This window comes from Osmerus eperlanus, chromosome 3, assembly GCF_963692335.1.
Source record: "Osmerus eperlanus chromosome 3, fOsmEpe2.1, whole genome shotgun sequence".
Classification (NCBI taxonomy): Eukaryota; Metazoa; Chordata; class Actinopteri; order Osmeriformes; family Osmeridae; genus Osmerus; species Osmerus eperlanus.
The window spans coordinates 20,195,808-20,216,854 of record NC_085020.1 but is presented as its reverse complement, the minus strand read 5'-3'; the positions used below and the strand labels follow the sequence as shown (position 1 = coordinate 20,216,854).

The window sequence follows — 21,047 nt, the reverse complement described above, 5'->3', positions numbered from 1 at the left end:
ATTTTCATGTTCACCTTTACATTATTCTTTGTTTCAGTATTTTAGTTTCTATGCATTTCTATTTTGTAAGTAGTTTGTATTGTCTATGTTTATGATTTTGTGATAACCTTGTAACATGATTTAAAGTGCAGTACTAACTAAACTTAATTCGTTTTGGAGTTATTTACGGCCTGCTTTTGTTTTGAAAGCAACATCAGAAAACCGGAAGTAAAGTTTCTGTTGATTATTAAATGTTGCTAACGTTACACTGTGGTGAAGATTTCTTGGATATTTTAAATAAATCAATATGAAAACGAAATACAACGCATAAACTATTGTGCACAATGATGATACAAGTAACATTTGTCACTGAGTTTAACTGACAAGCTGTAAAATGCACATCGGTTAAGGAGACCTAACACACGTCTATTTCGCTGTTTTATTCTGCCCTATCGAGGACATGAAAGTAGCATACTTCACAGATTCATTTAGTTGTTAAACTAGTCTCTTGCTCATTTTTTGCTCATAGTGCGCATTCTGATCGATTTAATTATGGGGGACATCACAGCACAGATCAGTTATTTCACAACTGAAGCGCTAGAGCGATGTATCTGACATTACAGTTGGTGGGAGAAGGGTAGGGCGATTTCGTTTATTTCTCAGTAGCCTACAACAGGTCGGAATACTGTTTCACACCCGATGCACCGCTTGCTGAGACAGACAGTCTTTTCAAGGTAGTTGAAAGATGCAATGACGCCCCCACGGATGAAAGGGTAGCTCTGCACTTCGGTCACTTTTTTTTTATCTCGGGTTGGCGCTGTTGTATGGAAGTTTTTCCTAACAAAATTAAAACGATAAATAGAAATGACCATGAACATTTGAGAACTTAATTTACAGCCTAATTTAAAAAGCGTCTCCACTCCCACAGGCTGAAATTAATCTGCATTAACATGGGCAGTACAAAATAGTTTTCAGTGCAGTCTGTAGTCTTTCTTATTTTGACAGTAACCATTTAGACTAATCTACATGTCATCGGCCTATGCATTAGTAGCAAACTCAAACTATAATTGGACCTTTAGACCAGGGGTGTCAAATCCTGGTCATCAGGGGCCGCTCCTATGTTTCCCTGCTCCAACAGATACCTGAATGGATCATGATCAAGCTCAGCAAAAGCCTGATAACGATCATTCATTTGAATCAGTTGTGCTGGATCAGGGAAACGTCTAAAACGTACAGGACAGCGGCCCCTGAGGACCAGGATTTGACACCCCTGCTTTAGACCAATTAGTCTAATAGCGCTTCAACAGGTTAATGTGATCTAGCCAAAAAAAAACGTGTTGTCTTCATAAAACTGCACTTTAAACAATTTGCCTCTGTATTTATTATGTGGAACAGCTACATTATACCTTGGTGAATAATGTTTAATAAAGTGGTTAATGGTTAAACGCTATGTAAGCTTAGACTATAGCTACATGCGCATGGTGCAGAAAAGTTAGATTTCTCTTGATCTATCAAATGTGTTTTTAAGGACCTTTTTGTTTACATGCCCCGTCTACCAACTTGTGTTTTTGTTTTCAAATATGCCTGCACTTATTTCAAAAATCCAGTTACCACCACACATAGCGTGCTACAATATCAAGGTTTATTATCATTGTATACAGATGTGCACTCAACCCAAACATACCACATAACATTTAAGGCGAAGAACACGATTGTTGTTTAATGCACGCGATCTAATTTATATTCCAATGATTTCATTTGGCATTTAAATTATGTTGTGGTTTTCACTTTGGTGCAAGTACACATCTGTCTAGAACCAAAACAAACCGTGTTATTGTCTACAATTAGGCATCAGCTAAGTGAAGTTCTGTAGCAGGCTACATGTTAGGTCAGGTGACACTATGCATTGTGACAAAAACAGAAAGCGCGACGACTCAGAGCTGTCAGTGGTATTTTATAGTATTTTAACCTTGTGCTACATTTCATTGGCTTATTAATTAGAGCAACTTATTAAACATGGAACATTGTGCATGGGGCAAGGACTTGTTTCGCACGCCCACATACGCCACTCGTGTGTGGAATTCTACAGATGCCAAAAACCTGAAGTTTGCGCCAACCACAAGCAGCATTCTGAACATGAGAATGAAAGGGCCATAGGCTCTCCTTGGCCATTTGAGCAGGAGAACAGCGCGTTTTATATCCTGCGGTGTGGGTGTTGCAGGAACTTTTAATGTTGAGGCTTTTTAAGAGAAGGGTGGAGCAGCATTTAGTAAGGAAGCGTTTTATAGCTGAGACTGGTTTGGGGGTAGATTGAGTGAGAGAGATGGAGGGATGCGGCAAGGACCGCAGTTTGCTGGGAAACCAAAACCCTGTGGCCTGACCAGCGCCATGGCAACAGCACCAGGGCAACAGCATAGCTCCCATTCCTACTGCAGACCTCAGAGTGTCCACAACACTTCCTGCTCCAGACGCTGGTCCCAGACGTTGGTCCCTAACCTGCCAGATGTATCCTGCAGAGGCGACGAGGTCAAGATGGGGCACAGAGCAAAACATTTCTGGTCAGTTTAAAGGCCAGAAGGATGGTTCTGTCTGTCCTCAATCCGTTTTTTAAGGTTTAATCTCAGATAATAAACCTTTCCGTTGGTCTCTGTTTTACAAGCCTGTCTATGTATCTGTCTGTCTCTGCAAACACATTATAGTGCTTATTCCCTGCCTCTGGTCTGTGAGTGTTAAGAGACAGATAGGTATACAATGCATGATCAGCGCATTTCCATGCCTGACCTGCAGAGGGCGGTAGAGTACAAGCCTATGGTTAGACAGTGACGGCCACTGCTGGGACTCTGTCCAGCTTGGAAGTCCACAATGAGGAAATTATAAAGGACAGCGGTCAGCAGAACTAGCTGTCAGAGCTTGTTATCCCTGTTATTCCCTCCTGTCTTTCTATTCCTGTCTGTCTTATTTTCTCTCTCCCTCTCTCTCTGTTCGGTCTCTTTCTCTCTCTACCGCACTCTCTTTTTGTCAGAGTGGGGAAGGAAAGAGGGAGGATGAACAGCATTGGAGGTGTGAGAGCAGAGAGGAGAGGAGGTGAGAAGGGAGGACGGAGGAGACAGGGGAAGAGGAAGGGGAGGTGGGAGAAGAGGTGTGAGGGAGAGGGCGTGGTCATAGTGGCAGGGTGACACAGCACCAGCCAACCACAGGGGAGGCTTATAAAATGTGAAGCATCTGGCACTTTGTTTTTAACCGAACCAGGAAGTGCTGGAATGAGATTGAGAGGGACAGATTTAGCCCGCTGCCCGGTTGCCTTCTGTTCGCTGGCTGGATGAGGGCAGTCTGATGGTGTGGAGACCAAGAGAACCAAGACCTAACTATACCCTGCCCCCTGCCTCTCCCCTGCCCCCAACTCTCTATCCATCACTATCCCCTGTCCAGCTTCCTGCTCTGGGTTTATCTTGTCAGGAGAGGGGTGGAGAGAATGGAGAGTGGTTTGACATCATAGGACAAGACACCAAAATAATAATGTGTTCAGTCATCTTCAGATGATGGATCACCGGTTCCCGCGCGTATGCGGCTAGGGAGCTGTGATCAGGATTCATATCTAATCTAGGGGTTCATAAAGTGAGAAAGTTCGTTCACCCCTTCATGTCGGAATTTGCGTGTTCGTGTATAGAAAAGAGGGAGCGAGGTGTGGCAGAAAAAAAAACACTTGTAACTTGGAAAGGACTTTCTGTGAGGGAGAGCATGTATTGGTATTAAAGATCTAGAAGGCATTTGGTACGATTTTATGGTCATTTTATTGTAGTAAGTAGTATTGAAAGCGTACCAATGTCTGTCTCACAGGGAGGGGGGGGAGGTGGGGAACAGGGAGGGGGGGAGGTGGAGGAGATGGGGAACAGGGAGGGGGGGAGGTGGAGGAGATGGGGAACAGGGAGGGGGGGAGGTGGAGGAGATGGGGAACAGGGAGGGGGGGAGGTGGAGGATATGGGGAACAGGGAGGGGGGGGAGAGGTGGAGGATATGGGGAACAGGGAGGGGCGGAGGTGGAGGAGATGGGGAACAGGGAGGGGGGGAGGTGGAGGAGATGGGGAACAGGGAGGGGGGGGAGAGGTGGGGAACAGGGAGGGGGGGGGAGAGGTGGAGGAGGTGGGGAACAGGGAGGGGGGGAGGGGAGAGGAGAGGTGGAGAACAGGGAGGGGGGGAGAGGTGGGGAACAGGGAGGGGGGGGGAGAGGTGGGGAACAGGGAGGGGAGGTGGAGGAGATGGGGAACAGGGAGGGGGGGGGAGAGGTGGGGAACAGGGAGGGGAGGTGGAGGAGATGGGGAACAGGGAGGGGGGGGAGAGGTGTTGGAGGGAGTGGGAAGTGGGACTGGTGTCCTTTGTGCTTGGATTTCACGGAGCGTGGCTTGGACATCGTAGAGGACTGAGGTTAACTGGGACTCCATCCTCATCAACCATTCCTCCAGGGTCGGGGGGGCCTCCAGGGTCGGGGGGGCCTCCCGGCGCCACATGGCGCTGGAGGGCACGGAGGAGGCGTAGGACTGGCAGTCCTCTGCCATGAGAGGAACATCGATTCAAATTGAAATATACAACATGGAGAACGACATTGAGGCAAGGGGGGTAAACGTGACGATTACAGACGCCAAGTGGTTACCTGACATTTCATCTTCCTCCTTCTCTTCCTCCTTCTTTTCCTCATTCTCTTCCTCCTTCATCTTCTCCTCCTCCTTCTCTTCCTCTTTCATCTCCTCCTCCTTCTCTTCCTCCTTCTCTTCCTCCTCCTCCTCCTTCTCTTCCTCCTTCATCTCCTTCTCCTCCTCTTCCTCCTTCTCTTCCTCCTCCTCCTCCTTCTCTTCCTCCTTCTCTTCCTCCTTCATCTCCTTCTCGTCCTCTTCCTCTTTTAGCTCCATCTCCTCCTCTTCCTCCTTTATCTCTTCCTCTTCCTGCTCCTTCTTCTTCTCTTCCTCCTCCTCCTTCTCTTCCTCCTTCCGTTCGTCCTTCTCTTCGATCATCCGATCACAAGAACCCCAGGATTCTGTACTCTGACGCTTATAGATCCATATGACAAATCTGACAAATCTGTCTACTTACTGTAAGTCGCTCTGGATAAGAGCGTCTGCTAAATGACTAAATGTAAATCTCTTGTTTTTGTAATATCCTCACAACGTTGCAATATCACGTCAAAATTAATCTCTTCAAAAACACTCATTATCACACCTTCACTCCGTTTCGTTGTGATAATATACAGAGAGAAAATAACCATGTGCATTACACTGTGACGTATGGAAGACTATAGAACAATTACTACGGTTAATCGAATCTCTTAGTCAGACATGATTGGTGGAGCAGGAACAGCGTCTCATTTTCCTTCCATCTCCCTCTGCATGGGCTTCCAAGCGGAGGTTGTTGACAAATTAAGATGTGTCATTTCAATTTAAAGTTTGCTGCCTAGCAGCTACAGCATTCCATGGACATAGCTCCCCCTCTCTCCCCCTCGCTCTCCCCGGGTGCATAATGAGCAGTGTTAGGAGTCTGTGGTAGAGAACCATGGTGCACAAGCCACATGAGAAGATCTGGGTATTAGAGGACAAGTATGGTCGGGAGGGATTCTGTCATGCAACAAGAGTGTGTTTCTCTCTCCCACTGGTAGAGCGTGAGCCTCCTACGTATTAGACAGTTTGACCGCACTGCTCCGGCCTGGCTGGGCCAACCACAGGAATGCTGAAGGGGCTGGCAACCAATCAGGAGGGAGCAGAAAGGCACATCTAAAGATGGCAGGACTTAGCAGTACATTACTTCTCAGGGTACCTGCGAACGTGTCCTTGAGTTTGAGTGTGTTTGAGATCCGGTTGTGCTGCCGTTTGGCAAGACACGGTACCCATGACATTGCTTGATGTTGCGCTTGATATTACATTGTTTTTGATGTATTTTAATATTGTTGAGACGTTATTGTTGCAGTGTTGGTGAGATATTTATATTGTTCACGTGCCTGGTAGGTAGCTGAGATGTGGTTACTTTGCACTGTGCCTGTTAAAGACAGACCGTTTCTTGAATCGGACCACCAAAATACTGTCAAACTACATGCACTTCTGATCTATGATTTTTGTAGTTGTACTTTCTGCATGCACTATTTGTCTATCGCTTTGAAGAAAAAGCATCTGCTAAATGAAGAAAACATAATGGTTTCAGAACATGAGTAGCCAATTATGGGGAAGTGTTATGACTCATGAAAGCCTGATTATATAACTCTATCTCCCTGTCCCTCTCTCTTGACATCAATGTCCTTGTCCCTCTCCCTCCCTGTCCCTCTGTCCATCCTTGTCCCCTCTCTGTCTATCCAAGTCCCTCTCTTTCCCTCACTGTCCCTTCTGTTCCCCTCCTTGTCACTCTCCCTGTCCATCTAGTCCTTCTCCCTGTCCCTCTCCCTGTTCATCCTACCTCAATCCCCCAGTCCGACACATACTTACATCCACATCTATCTATCTCTCCTTCTATCCCTCCATCCTTGCATCCCCCACCTGTTCCTTGTGCAGACAGCGAGCCAGAGGGACATGTATGAAGTTAACAGGAGGAGGAAGAGAGGTCGGCCATTATTACAGAGAATCCCAGAATAGATCTCTTTTATGACATGTCGGTCTGGTGGTGGTGGTGGACAAATTACAAGGAGCGCTTCTCACACATAAAAAGGTCTCACTGCCCAAACCAGCGACCTCAATAAAGGCTGGATTAGAAAACCCTTCGCTTTTACCCCTTTTTTCAAAGATTTTTTTTTTCTTTCTCTGGCGTTTTGTTTTATGTCAGCCTGTTCGGTGGTTTTCTGCTCGACCCTGCGGCAGGAAAATACGCTCACTTGTGGCATTCTGGGAAACCGGTGGTGGAACTGACATCTGCTGGGAGTACTGACGGGACAGACAGAGAGAGAGAGAGAGAGAGAGAGAGAGAGAGACAGACAGACAGACAGGGTTAATCAGAGACAGATAGACAGGGTTTGGCAGAGAGAGACAGGAAGACAGACAGGCAGAGACACGGGGTCGGAGAGAGAGAAGAGTGAGTGAGATGAAAGAGAAAAAGACTATTAGAGAAAGGAGGGCGAGAGGCCGGCTGGTACTCTATCATGCCCTTGTCTTTCTGCGGTCCTCACTCTCCTGGTCTCTCCCTTGCTGTCTCCCTTTGGTATCTCTGCTCTCCTCCAATGTTGATCCTTAACTTGGTTTCCTCCCTGTCCTATTCGTCTCTGCTAAGGAGTCGTGCAGATTAGGTGCAGAGTGAAATAAAGTTTTATAAAGTTGTAGAGCTGCAATATGGTTCCATGAAGTGGTAAAGTAGTTGTGAAGTAGCAGCACATTGTATGCAGTAGTATTGAGCATTGCATAGCCTGTCTCTCTGCCTTGTCAATCAGTGGTGGAAAAAGCAGTTAAATCTCTCTGTTAGCCATACATGTAATTACAGCTTGCCGGAACGTTACTAAATATGCCCTTTGCTGCCTCTCTGGTTTAGTTTTTTCCTCCCTTTTCTCCTTTTGAAGGAGTTCTAATTGGTGGAGTCAGTGTGTCAGGATTAGAGGCTGGCACACTCAAACCCCAACACCCCCTGTGACCACATTACACCCCCTTCTCATATTCACTCTACCCCTCTCATACTACTCACTTTCCTCCTCCTCACCCTCTCCTCCTCACCCTCTCCTCCTCACCCTCTCCTCCTCGCCCCCCCTCCACCTACTCGCAATTCCCTCCTTTCCCAGCTACAGTGGCTCACTATGACTTTAATCGGGTACTATCCACAGTATGCTCCATCCATCTTTCTTTCTATCTATCCATTCATCCATCCCACCTCTTTTCCCTTTATGAGTCACCACCTCTGGGTCTGCAGAACATCCAGACCTGGCCAGTTATCGCAACCTACTATTTACAGTTTATGTCGCTTTGGATAAAAGCAAATGTGAATATATAAGTAAAACATGTGAACATTTATTTTTCTATTCTCTTTATTTCTCTTTCTTTCTTTCTTTCTCTCTCTCTCTCTCTCTCTCTCTCTCTCTCTCTCTCTCTCTCTCTCTCTCTCTCTCTCTCTCTCTCTCTCTCTCTCTCTCTCTCTCTCTCTCTCTCTCTCTCTCTCTCTCTCTCACTCTCTCTATCTCGCTATCTTTTTCTCACTCTCTGTCTCTCTCTCTCACTCTCTCTCTCTCTCTCTCTCTCTCTCTCTCTCTCTCTCTCTCTCTCTCTCTCTCTCTCTCTCTCTGTCTCTCTCTCTCTTTCTCCCCCTCTCTGTCTGGGTGTCGGGCCTGTGTCGTCCCTGTGATGATGTGGATGTGGTGAGCAGGACGGCAGCTTGGTCTGGACCTACAGGATGTGTCCTGTTTACAGGCAGGCAGAATGAGCATGGAGACCTGGGTTACAGTGATTAAAGGGTGGTTTCGGGGAAGGAATGGCTGTGAATGTTGTTATGAAGATGTTGTACGTGTCAGGGGGAATGTTGGAAATAAAGACGTCGATCGTGTCAGGGGTGAACATTGATGTGAACAGTAAGTGTTACTATAAGGAGAGCGAGGCTCCGCTTGGTCTGTGTTTTAACCGTTTCTGGTGGAGGTGTACATACCTCCTTCCCCCGAGTGGACTCAGAGCAGGAGGCTGGATCAACGGATTCAGCTAATGGACGTGGTCCCTCTGGAACCAAACCATAACATTCCACCTCCATCTTCCCCCATGTCGCACCGGGCTGTGTTTGACCGGGAGGTGATGGGGTCCTGAGGGGACAGGCATGGGAGAGCGATCAATCTGATGTTTTCAGCACCTTCACCCTGGCTCTCACAAACACGCACACACACACGCCCACGCACACAGACATACGCACAGCAACACCACACGCACACACGCACCCTCACACACAAACAGGCTCACCGAAAACACCACACGCGCACACAGACACACTGCAACACCCAACGCACACACATGGCTTCCGTTGCCCTTGACTGTCAGCATCCGTGGAGCAGACAGGTCGCTGAGACATTTTTCAGTCCTCCTGCATATGAGTGTACAGTGTGTGTGGGTGTGTGTGTGTATGTGCGTGCGTGCATGTGATATTTGCACACTGCCCCTGACCAGCTGAACAAGCACAGAGAAGTTAAAGAGTTGCAAGTTCTCTCAGAAGGCCTGCCTTGCTGTACACCAACCACCTGCCTGCCCCAACATGGCACCATGAATCATGTTTATTAGAAGGGAATGCTTTCTTTAAGTGTTTAGAAGTCCCGATTGTCCTTTTGACCTTCCCATGCCTCACTGTCCAACTCCTCCCCTCCACAGCCTCTCTCCGAGTCACTCTGGATCATGAGTTGAATAAAATACATGAGAACTATTGTTGTCATCTGAACAATAGTGAAAGTCTTAGTAAAAGGCGTTGAATGGAACTGTGTTCATTGTTAAGTAAACATGTGAACAATAGATTAGCCTGTTTATATTCCCCTCGGTGGTTGGAGCCAACCAGTGTGTTCCTGCATTTAATCAGACATCAGTTGTTCCATTTCTACGACTATTCTTAGTATTTTGATGGCGAGGTCTTGAGAATGGGACTCTGGCTGTCAAGGCCTCACATCCCTGGGAACTCACCCCAGAGAGTCGACCCGCTAAACTAGCCCACCTCAAATAAAAAAGTAGAACTTCTCTTACAATTCTGGATGAAGTCAATATATTTACATTTAGTCTTTTTTTTGTTGTCATATATGACCTTTCTGTCTTGTGTATGGGAACAGTGTTGCATCCTGGCCATGCCTGTGGTTTTTAACCCTACCTCTGACATGGTACGATCCAGCCCACCCCCCTCCCCCCCGGCTGTTTGTGATGGACCCTGCCGGGCCTGGAGTCCACAGCTGTGTAGCCACAGCCCAGAGAGCTACGACGTGACACAGCACCAAAAATACCACGAGGAGCGGAATACAAGCATTTTTTTATAAACACACTTCAATATAAATATTTAAATATAAATGTGTAATGAACGTATTGATATTTGCCTCTGCAGCGCCAGAGGCTCAGCACGGAGTGGTGAACCAGCGTGGCTGCATTGAAGTGGCCCTGCGGCATTGTGGGAACGTGTGTTGTGAGTTAGTCTGCTGACCAATGAGAGAAGAGTCTGAAGCTACTTCACAGAGCCTCTTTGATCTGAGCTGGGCAGCACAGCCTCTAAGGCTGCTACCACCTGCCTATAGGGCAGCACAGCCTCTAAGGCTGCTACCACCTGCCTATAGGGCAGCACAGCCTCTAAGGCTGCTACCGCCTCCCTATAGGGCAGCACAGCCTTTTAAGGCTGCTACCACCTGCCTATAGGGAAGCACAGCCTCTAAAACTGCTACCACCTGCCTATAGGGCAGCACAGCCTCTAAGGCTGCTACCACCTGCCTATAGGGCAGCACAGCCTCTAAGGCTGCTACCGCCTCCCTATAGGGCAGCACAGCCTTTTAAGGCTGCTACCACCTGCCTATAGGGAAGCACAGCCTCTAAAACTGCTACCACCTGCCTATAGGGCAGCACAGCCTCTAAGGCTGCTACCACCTGCCTATAGGGCAGCACAGCCTCTAAGGCTGCTACCACCTGCCTATAGGGCAGCACAGCCTCTAAGACTGCTACCACCTGCCTATAGGCCAGCACAGCCTCTAAGACTGCTACCACCTGCCTATAGGGCATCACAGCCTCTAAGGCTGCTACCACCTGCCTATAGGCCAGCACAGCCTCTAAGGCTGCTACCACCTGCCTATAGGGCAGCACAGCCTCTAAGGCTGCTACCACCTGCCTATAGGGCAGCACAGCCTCTAAGACTGCTACCACCTGCCTATAGGCCAGCACAGCCTCTAAGGCTGCTACCACCTGCCTATAGGCCAGCACAGCCTCTAAGGCTGCTATTACCTGCCTATAGGGCAGCACAGCCTCTAAGGCTGCTACCACCTGCCTATAGGCCAGCACAGCCTCTAAGACTGCTACCACCTGCCTATAGGGCAGCACAGCCTCTAAGGCTGCTACCACCTGCCTATAGGGCAGCACAGCCTCTAAGGCTGCTACCACCTGCCTATAGGGCAGCACAGCCTCTAAGACTGCTACCACCTGCCTATAGGGCAGCACAGCCTCTAAGGCTGCTAACATGAGGCTGTATGGCGGCTTCGTCAGCAGCAGGAGCTGAGGCCTTTGAAGCCCGTAGCAGCATCAGCTCTGGAGCAGTGTGGAGCTGCAGCCACAGCTGGGGTTAGTGCGGCGTCCCACAGGGGATCAGGACACAACCAGAGGAACAGGGCCTCGCAGAGCTTAGCTCCCTCCCTCTCTCCTCCCTTCCTCTCCTCCCCTCCACCTCTCTTCTCTCCTTTCTTTCTCCCCCCACTCTCCTTCACCACTCTCTCTTCTCCTTCTCTGTCCTCCCTCTCTCCCCCCATCTCTCCTCCCTCTCCATCCTCTTCTCTCCTACCCTCTCTCTCTCTCTTGCCACTGTCTCTCTCCTCTCATCTCCCTCTCTCTTCTTTTCCCCAAATTCTCTCTCTCTCTCTCTCTCTCTCTCTCTCTCTCGCACAAATGTTTCGCATCCCCAGACACGTGTTTCTCTTTCTCCTCTCTCTCTCTCTTCACCATCCCTCCCCTTCCCACTGCCAGCCTCTCTCACCATCCCCTTCTCCTGTCCTTTACCAGTCTCCCTGTCACCCCGTCACCCCGTCACCCTGTCCCATCTCAGTGTTGTTCATCAACCCGGCTCCGCAGTGTTGATGTTTACCTTTGTGTCGAGCGGGGTAATCATATTGTCACAGCCTATTTTCGGCTGGCCGGCTGCTGCCCAGGCACAGCTGGCAAGGCCGCTCGTGGTGTAGTAAAATATAAATATAATAAGAACGTTTTTGAGCTGGCGAATCCATTCTGAGCAGTGAAACATCACCACAGTCCCCGCAGATGGCACGCGTACAGCAAGCTTCTCTGGGCTCGACGAACTCAGCAGGACTCATAAACAGACCGGAGAGCACTGTGGACGACAACCGGGGTCTCTGTTACCTCCAGAGACCTGTTGACATCGGGGTGACTGTCATTCATGTGGAGGGACTATATTGGTTAGCGTATTGAAGGGATACTTAAAGTCATTACCTCGAGAGTGTCTCGAAAACTCCTGGCAGGTAGCTGGTGACGCGGGGGTGCTCGTCCAGACATTCTGAACCGCAGGGCTCTGTCCCGTTCACCAGCAGGAAGGGAGGGGGTGGGGGAGTGGGGAGGGAGGGTTGGGAGTGCGTGACGAGGGCGTCTGTGAGGCCGGCCGGCCGGCCCCTCTGGTCAGCTGTGAGGCCTGGCTGCTCCCCTGGGCTCTGCTGTGTTTTCTTAGCAGGCGGCTAGCGGCTGGTGGCTAGCACAAGGGAGTCTTCAGCCTCCGCTTTTAGACTCGACAGCAAGCTGTCTCTACAGCAGCTACACCGCCTGGGCTGGCCTGAACTAGACTGATACAGGACTTAATTCATGGTTTAGACTGTGTGTGTGTGTGTGTGTGTGTGTGTGTGTGTGTGTGTGTGTGTGTGTGTGTGTGTAATGATCCCCTTAATTGCTCAATATGTATGTGTGTGAATATGAGAAATATGAGATTTTCAATCATATAACAGATGAAGGATACTTCCTGTCCTTTCATTTCCGCATCACGAAAGCATGTCAAGTTGTGTTACGTTCCCAAAATGTGCCTGCACGTGTAATTGAGGAGTGGGGTAGAGGAGTGTGAGGGGGGGGGGGTGCTGGGGGAGGGCGGAGGGTAACGGGAAGCTGGGGGGACCCGCTGTTTGATACCTTGAGCAGGGACACGCCGCCACAGACCACAGCAACACCAGCGCTCAGCGGAAAACAACATCAAAACAGGCTTGTTTACCCGCTGACGGCGGAGGAACACCAGTACGACATGTTTTCTCCTGTTGCCCCATCCCTCCTCCCTCCCTCCCTGCCTCCCTCCCTGCCTCCCTCACCCGCTCTGCCTTTGTTGGTCTGGTGGTGGGTATGCGTGGTAACCCTGGTGCCCGATAGAGCCTCCATAGAGGCAGGGCTACTGACAGCAGATGAAAGACTGGCACCCATCTCCCTGTGTCTCGGGGCCACGGCCTCTTATTTCTCAGGGCAAATTAATAACTATGCAACATCAATGGGGCTTAGGGTAAAAGGGCTGGAGTGTGTGTGTGTGTGTGTGTGTGTGTGTGCGTGCACCACTGCCATCATGGATGAGCTGACAGACTCTCTCTGGTCTAAGGAAGCTACAAGTCTTTGAAGGACGTGGTCTCTTTTCTTGAGGGCTTGACGGAGTGGATGTGACCACTTCTGAAGCATTGTCAACAGCCCCGGTTCAATAGGCAGGCCTGCAGGGAGCCCCGGCTGTATTTAGGGCCTTCAAAGAGAGGAGGACACACTGGGAGTGATGCAGCCACTCTCTAATCGTCTCTCTGTGATCTCCGGCCTCCGCAGTAGGATCCCACTGCTCAAGCACCAGCCTGCTGCAGCTCCGCTTCACCTGGCCTGACTGGGACTGGACTGGGTTAAGCCTGACTGGGCTGGGCTGAAGGGCTGGTCTAGTCTGGTCTAGTCTGGTCTAGTCTGGTCTGAAGGGCTAGTCTTGTCTGGTCTGGTCTGGCCCAGCCTGATTTGGCCTGAAGTTGGGCTGAACTGAGTTGGGCTGGTCTGGTCTAGGCTGGGTCTGGCTGGGCTGGGTCTGGGGGGTTAAGGTTGAGCTGGCCTAGACTGGACCTGGCCTGGTCTTGGTTGGGCTGGACCTGGCCTGGTCTGGTCTGGTTGGGCTGGGGCTGGGATGGATGTGGTTAAGTCTGGGTTTAGGTGGCACTAGGGCTGGGCTGGGCCTACACAGGGACTGGGACTGGGGCTTGTGAATTCTAGGGCGCGTGTGTGTGTCTTTGTCTATGCTCTACTTTAGTGAAAGTTACAGAACCAAAGACACGTTTAATTTGTGAATCTCTTTCCTTCTTTTTCCAAGTCAGTACATGGAAACAGATTGAGGCAAAAATACTTTATGGTGTTTGCATACACAAATAATGCAAAATACATCAACGCAAAACCACAGCAGGTACAGGTCAGTGCATTCACAAGTGCCTCCTTTTGAAAATCACAAGAAACCACTGTGGCTTTAGCGGGTCAATATTTGTGGAGCTAATTCAGAGGTCTGGAGCTGGTCAGTGGTGTTAAATCAAGCAGGATCAGCTTCACTCTGTCTCTGTTTCTCTGACTGAGATATTCTCCACAGTCAACCCACTGTCTCAGCTCACACACACACACACACACACACACACGAGACACGCACACAACCCTTCTTATGGAGTCTACTCATAATTATACTCTGACATAGGAGACAAGGTTTAGATATCTTCCACGGAAACAGTCTAAGGAAGTCGTCTTGAACTAATAGAAGCAGTTGGTTTTGCAGGGGCCCTGCTAACTTTCACATTACAACCCTAACCCGCTCCGCATTGCGTGGTTCTATTACAACCCTAACCCGCTCCGCATTGCGTGGTTCTATTACAACCCTAACCCGCTCCGCATTGCGTGGTTCTATTAAAACCCTAACCCGCTCCGCATTGCGTGGTGCGTCACAACTATTGTGACTCCCTGTGGAAGACGAGGCTATGCCGGTCAGGTGTGATAGACCCGGACGGATAGCTGTATAACCGTAGCTAATGTCGTAGCAGGCTTGTACAGACAACAACAAACATTATTTACAACATCTAAGTTGATTTTATTGCTTAAGTAAAGGAAAGATGAAGTACAGGGATGATAAGTTTGAGTTGTTGGTCTATGACCAAGCGGGCTCCGGTATTGCTCCCCAGCAGAGAGGTTGGTGTTAGCTACTGGCGAGGCGCCGTGAGGTGACGGGCAGGGCAGAGCCGAGGGCAGACGAGGCACCAAGGCATGCACCCACTCTGGCCCAATGGGCGGGGTGGCAAAAAGGGATGGAGGGGCAGAGCTGGCAGGGTGCGGTCTCTGTCGAGTGGCAGCTGATCCTGGATCACTTCAATTCCCAATTCAACTGGAAAGCCGCGTGGCCGCAGAGCGGCAGTTGGACAGGACGAGGCAAGAACTCACGTCAGCGCTTCTTTTGACAGCTCCTCTATTCACGACAGTTCGACTTTGAACCTGTTTGTTTAAATAAACGGACTTTACAACTCATGGTCATATCCGCGTGTAGACGGGGAATGACAAGCTCCGCGGCTTCCAGCCACCGGACTCCAGAGAAGTTGGTCTTTTCCCCGGGACCCAAACAACGCACGCGGCTAAATGCATGTCTTCTTGGCACACGCCGGCAGCAATTTCTCGCACGGATAATGGCGTAGATAAATCAGATAAAATACAGATTATTTGTTCCCCCCACCCCCTATGCTTTAAAACGTGGGGGGCTGTGAAGTATCCAGGGGGAGGGGGTAGCCTGGAACGCAAAGGCGACCTGTGCCACCTTACCACTCCGTCCCGGAGTGCCCGTCTGACGGGGTGGGATGCGGCTCTCCGTGACCGTTGGTTTCCTCATCGGCTGCGCCCTGTTTCTCGCACCTGTGACCGAGGGCTGTGGGCCGGGGAGGGGGTACGGCAAGAGACGTCCGCCAAAGAAGCTGACACCTCTCGCTTACAAGCAGTTTAGTCCGAATGTCGCGGAGAAAACACTGGGAGCGAGTGGCAGATACGAGGGGAAAATTACCAGGAATTCCGATCGATTTAAAGAACTTACGCCGAACTATAACACGGACATTATATTCAAAGATGAAGAGAACACGGCTGCGGACAGATTAATGACCCAGGTGAGCGTGACGCGCGGAAAGAAAGACGGATAAAACGTTCGGTTTACATGATCTAAACCCGGTTAAAAGGAGACTCTGACTTCACTGGACTTGAGCAGACTTCGCTTCAGCTCATCTGTTTGCGCTCAGCTCAATGTTTAAACCATTGCTGACTGATTTCATTGATTCCGCTCGTCCATGTGTGTTTTGCAGCCTATACTTAGCTAGGCTACACAGAGCCTCAACTACACACTACTAAAGTCTACTCCTTTTACAACATGTGACAGTTTGGCGTCATTAAATAATAGCTCTTGCTAATATGACACGTTTGAGACAAATTACGCACGCGTCTAACGGCATCGTTACATTGGATAGTTCAGTTGAGGCAAATAGCCTATTTTTAAAGCTAATTACACAGTTGTGTATCCAGGCCTATCGCTTAACCAAAAGTAAAAACGCAGAAAACGGTCTCCAGCATCGCAAGAGTTTAAAGTAGCCTAGTTTAGCAGCATTTACATTTTTTTTCATCCAGCCTTGAAGAACACATCGACAGACTTATTTAGCCGCTTTTGTCTGCGTGTGTAGTATGAATTGTGCTCCGCAGCAGTTATTTAGGGTCAATGAAGATACTCTGGCACGCCAGCCTGTCTCACCGTGTACCTGTGTTCCGCAGCGCTGCAAGGACAAGCTGAACGCCCTGGCCATCTCGGTGATGAACATGTGGCCCGGTGTGAAGCTGCGGGTGACAGAAGGCTGGGACGAGGACGGTCACCACTCGGAGGAATCCCTGCACTACGAGGGGCGCGCGGTGGACATCACCACCTCCGACCGCGACCGAAACAAGTACGCCATGCTGTCCCGGTTGGCCGTGGAGGCCGGTTTTGACTGGGTCTACTACGAGTCCAAAGGCCACGTGCACTGCAGCGTCAAGTCAGGTAGGTGTAGCAGACCGTTCGGGCCGTAGGTGATTTGGAGATCACACTGGCATGTTTATTATTTGACATTTAACATTGGTTTAAAAATAGAACCAAAAAGATTTCTGAAAATATTTTCTTTCAACAAAAAAGGTACTCATTAAGGCAGACAGGTAGCGTATTCACGTTTGGGTGTGTTCGGTTCAGCTGTCATTAGCAGTGCTGAGGTCACTGGACACCTGGTTGATCACTCTGTGCTCGTTAGTGTTAAATACACATTAGTGTTCAATGCCTGTCTGCCTGTCTCCCTGCCTGCCTGCCTGCCTGCCTGTCTGTCTGTCTGAGATGATAAAATGCCTGCTTTGTTTTCATTCTGTCATGTCTTGTTTCTTCTACTTTTATCTACGATCCTTATCGTTCTCTCTCTCACACTCTCTCTTTCCCTGACTCACTCTCTCTTTCACTGACTCTCTCTTTCCCTGACTCTCCCTCTCTCTTTCCCTGACTCTCCCTTTCTCTGTCCTCCCCCCCCCATCTCTCGTTCAGCCTCCACACTCAGATGGTTGTTCATTAGCTTTGTGTGTACATGCTGAACCAAATAACCCAACTCATTAGGAACGCAAATGAGTTGCCAGCGTTGACATACTGACAGGGACACTGTGTGTGTGTTTGTGTGTGTAACTCTGACTCTCATGTACATTAACTATCTCACTGATCCACAAGATAACTGTAATCCACCTTGTATCAAGTAAAGATTCAAAGTCTACCTAATCCTCTTCAAATTGGCAACAACTCCCTTTCTCGCTCTCCCTCTCTCTCTCTCCTGCTCTTTCTGTCTCTCTCCCCCCTGTTTTCCCTCAAACTCAACACGACGGTTTTGTGTTTTAAAGTGAATAGCACAGCTTCTGTATGCTGTCCTGTCATACAACTGTAACAGCGGGCCCTCTCTCCCCCATCCTTCTCTCCATCAGAACACTCAGTAGCAGCTAAGACAGGGGGATGTTTCCCCGGCGCGGCGCTGGTGTTCCTGGAGGGCGGAGCCCGGAAGGAGGTGCGGCAGCTGCATCCGGGCGACCGCGTCCTGGCGTCCTCGGGGGCGGACGGCGGCGGCCCTCTCGTCTACAGCCGCTTCCTGACCTTCCTGGACCGCGAGCCGGAGGCGAGGAAGCTGTACTACGCCATCGGCACGGCGTCCGGCGCCGCACTCCGCCTCACCGCCGCCCACCTGCTGTTTGTGGCGCCCGGGAACTGCTCGGGCGTGGCCGCGGAGGGGTTGAGGACGGTCTACGCTAGCGACGTGCGACCCGGACACTGTGTTTTGACCACCCAGGGGGGGGTGGAGGCCGGGGCTGGGGCTGGGGTGGAGGCCGGGGCTGGGGCTGGGGTGGAGGCTCGTCTGTCAGCCGTCACCTGGGTGGAGCTGAGGGAGGAGTCGGGGGCGTACGCCCCTCTGACGCAGCACGGCTCCCTGGTGGTGGACGGGGTGTTGGCGTCCTGCTACGCTGCTGTGGACCAGCCCCGCCTGGCCCACTGGGCCCTGGGGCCCCTCCGTCTGCTTTACTCCTGGACCAGCCCTGGGGAGGCCCTCGGGGCCGGCGTGCACTGGTACCCCCAGGTCCTGCTACGGATAGGAACTCTGCTGCTGGGGCAGGAACACTTCCACCCCTGGGGGGTAGGGGGCGCCACCCACGGAGACCACAGGACCACAGGAGAGGAGAGACAGAGGGGGGAGATGGAGGGACTGGACAGGATGAGGAGGTGTGGAGAGTGATGGAGTGATGGAGAGAGAGAGAGGATCAAAGGGAAACAGGAGGATGGCCGTATGAGAGAAGGGATGGTTGGAGATCTTCCATGTGGGGAGGCAGAGAGACTCACTGGTTGTTTATTTATGGAGTTGTTGGATGTTTGAAAAATGTGGTGCGAGATTAAGCCAGTATCTTCCAACACACACACACACACACACACACACACACACACACACACACACACACACACACACACACACACAGACATACACAGACATACACACTAGGGAAATCTTAATCAAGTCCTTAAACCAGCTTGCAAGCGGCCAGCCATTCAGAGAAGCATTTGTTTTCCAGTCTGCCAAGGGTATTGGCTTTTTCATTTCTCTCTGTCCTTCTGTCTATGTCTGTCAATCAATCAATCATCTATCTTCTTCTTTGCCTGTCTGTGTGTCTGTTTATTTGTGAACCTTTCAACGATTCAAAATTCATACCTACTTTTTTTCTCTTGGTAGAAATGAGAGATGAGCTGAAAAGCTGCCATGGATTTTGTTATTCATCTGTCTGTCCAGAGTTACTATGTCCATCGGCCTATCCAGCTCTGTCATTCTTCATTCATCATTAAGTCCCTCATAGGAGGCTTAAGTGACTGTCCCCGTTACATAAGGAATCACATGGATCTTCTATACATGAGGAATACATGACTTCTGCTACTAATTCCTCAATGACTGTCCGTTCAGGATAGGTTCAAAACATATCATTTTAACTTTAAATTGGGTGCAGTGTAATATCAAACCTATGTCAGCTGAATTCATGTCATGTGACCCAAGACCCTCCTTTTATGAATGTTCTGTTAGTCGTAATGCCACATGGCTAGCCATGAGAAGTCCATGGCAAGATGTTTGAAGTTATGCTAAATGAATCTTCTGACAATAAGATCATTTATAATTATATTGCTTTAAATCAGGTTTTGCACACATACTGTTGTACGATGAGGCTATATTCAAGGCAACCGTGCTGACATGTATGTCATTTTAAATTTAGCACAAGACCTTGAGTTCTTAATACTTTAAGTGGCAATTCAGAAAACAATTCTGCAACTCTGAAACAAGCATGCATTTTTCTCTCAAAGTCGAAATATGTCAGAAATATATATTGTAAGAAACTATTTAAAAGATCTATTTTTAAAATGACCAAAAATGTATTTTGTACTAGTTCTGTGTATATGGGCATTACAAATGTGTATTTTCATCACAAAACCTAATAGTCATTGAGTCTTTTAGAAATCATTTCTGATCGTCTCAGTCATTGGATATGTAAAGGACAGAGGGAGAGTTCAGCACCACGGACAGCTCTGCTGTCACCCCTCCCTCCCTGTCTGGCTGGCCTGGGGTAGGAGTTTCCCCTCACTCTGCCCACAGCGCCACCTAGAGGCAGTGTCTTTCCCTGCAGCAGACTCACTCACGCAGCATCTGTAGCTCCATCCAGCCTTCTGTTTCTGCAGTCGTGCATCTCACCCTTCCTGGGTCCTGCCCTGGGAGCTGGCACCCCCAGCTGGTGGGGAGGTATCAGCGCTCTGCTCCTCCAACATCAGCAGAACAAGGCAGAACACCCATGCCAGCCTGTACCTCATACATGATCACACATGACCTTTATTCATCTTGGTCTGTTTGGGGATAGGAGGTCAACACAGCCTTCCTGGCCTTAGGAAAGGAGTTCTTCTTTGTCTTCTAGCCTCTGTGTCCACACACACACACACACAGTCACACACATGCACTCACACATTAGTTCCTAGGTTAATTGTTAGGTGGGTGTGTGTGTCCCTCACTAGTCAAGCCTGTTGCTAAGAGACTGGCTGTCCGAAGGCCAGTTAATGCTCTGAGCTTCCCAGAAGCTTCACCTTGAAGGTCAGGACCCTCTCTATTCTACCTGACTGTCCCTCTGTGTCCCTATCTCTGTGCATGTGGACCGATCGAAGATTCAAAACTTTTATTGAAGGAATGCAGTATTTGGATTCTACGGGGCAAATGTTACACACACACACACACACACATACATTTGTTCACACAATAACCGACAGCCATAGAGTCACACATGACGACAGGCTAGCTTCTACGTCATCTTTATTCCAATTGGTCCATCGGGGGACAGGAAGTCAACTGATGAAGAGTATTTTAAATACAACACACTGGGTTTGGCATGCTCACGTACACAGATAGGACTGTTTTTCATAGAATATAGTAGATTGGTCTTCACAGCTTGGTCAGTTACACATATACACAACGACATATACACTACATCACCTGAAAACATACCACCAGCAAACAGAAACTTAGGAGTCTAACTTGGGAGAGAAAAGATTCTCCCTCTTGCCCTGAAGCCTGCTGCTAAACGACCGTGGCCAATCTGGATTGAAGAGATCATCCAATGAAAGTACTCCATAAAGGAGGGAAAAGCACTCACCACTCCCCTCGTGAGACACACACACACACACACAAATCCTGACTTCTATTGATTGAATGGCGTGTCTATGTGTGGCAGCAGCAGGTACTACACACTGTCCTACAGGAGTTGACAATTCTCCCTGGCATCTGTGTTCCACATCAACAGCAGCATACAAAAATAAAACCAGTTCCTCTGATGAATCCTCTCATTC

At 49.4% G+C, this 21,047-nt stretch overlaps 2 protein-coding genes across 4 annotated transcripts in view; one reads left to right on the top strand and one right to left on the bottom strand.

Moving 5' to 3' along the window:
• The first annotated feature begins 14,791 nt into the window (after positions 1-14,791).
• Positions 14,792-18,446, top strand: LOC134016926 (indian hedgehog B protein-like). Its single transcript, XM_062456170.1, has 3 exons — positions 14,792-15,753; positions 16,406-16,667; positions 17,618-18,446. Exons 1-3 carry the CDS (start codon positions 15,454-15,456, stop codon positions 18,415-18,417), a joined length of 1,362 nt encoding a protein of 453 aa, XP_062312154.1. The 5' UTR covers positions 14,792-15,453; the 3' UTR covers positions 18,418-18,446.
• Positions 18,447-20,497: 2,051 nt separating this feature from the next.
• The window catches only part of LOC134017759 (myc box-dependent-interacting protein 1), a 12,757-nt gene continuing 12,207 nt past the window's right edge, over positions 20,498-21,047 (bottom strand). For all 3 annotated transcript variants that reach the window (XM_062457748.1, XM_062457749.1, XM_062457750.1), the window contains one exon: positions 20,498-21,047. This exon is cut by the window's right edge and continues 992 nt beyond it. The gene's annotated coding sequence lies outside the window, so the exon portion shown is untranslated.

Excerpts from the sequence above, each read along its gene's own strand:
- LOC134016926 (XM_062456170.1), top strand. The coding sequence starts at position 15,454 with ATGCGGCTCTCCGTGACCGTTGGTTTCCTCATCGGCTGCGCCCTGTTT. Across the intron at positions 15,754-16,405 it reads CGGACAGATTAATGACCCAG|CGCTGCAAGGACAAGCTGAA; the intron begins GTGAGCGTGACG and ends TGTGTTCCGCAG. Across the intron at positions 16,668-17,617 it reads GCACTGCAGCGTCAAGTCAG|AACACTCAGTAGCAGCTAAG; the intron begins GTAGGTGTAGCA and ends TCTCTCCATCAG.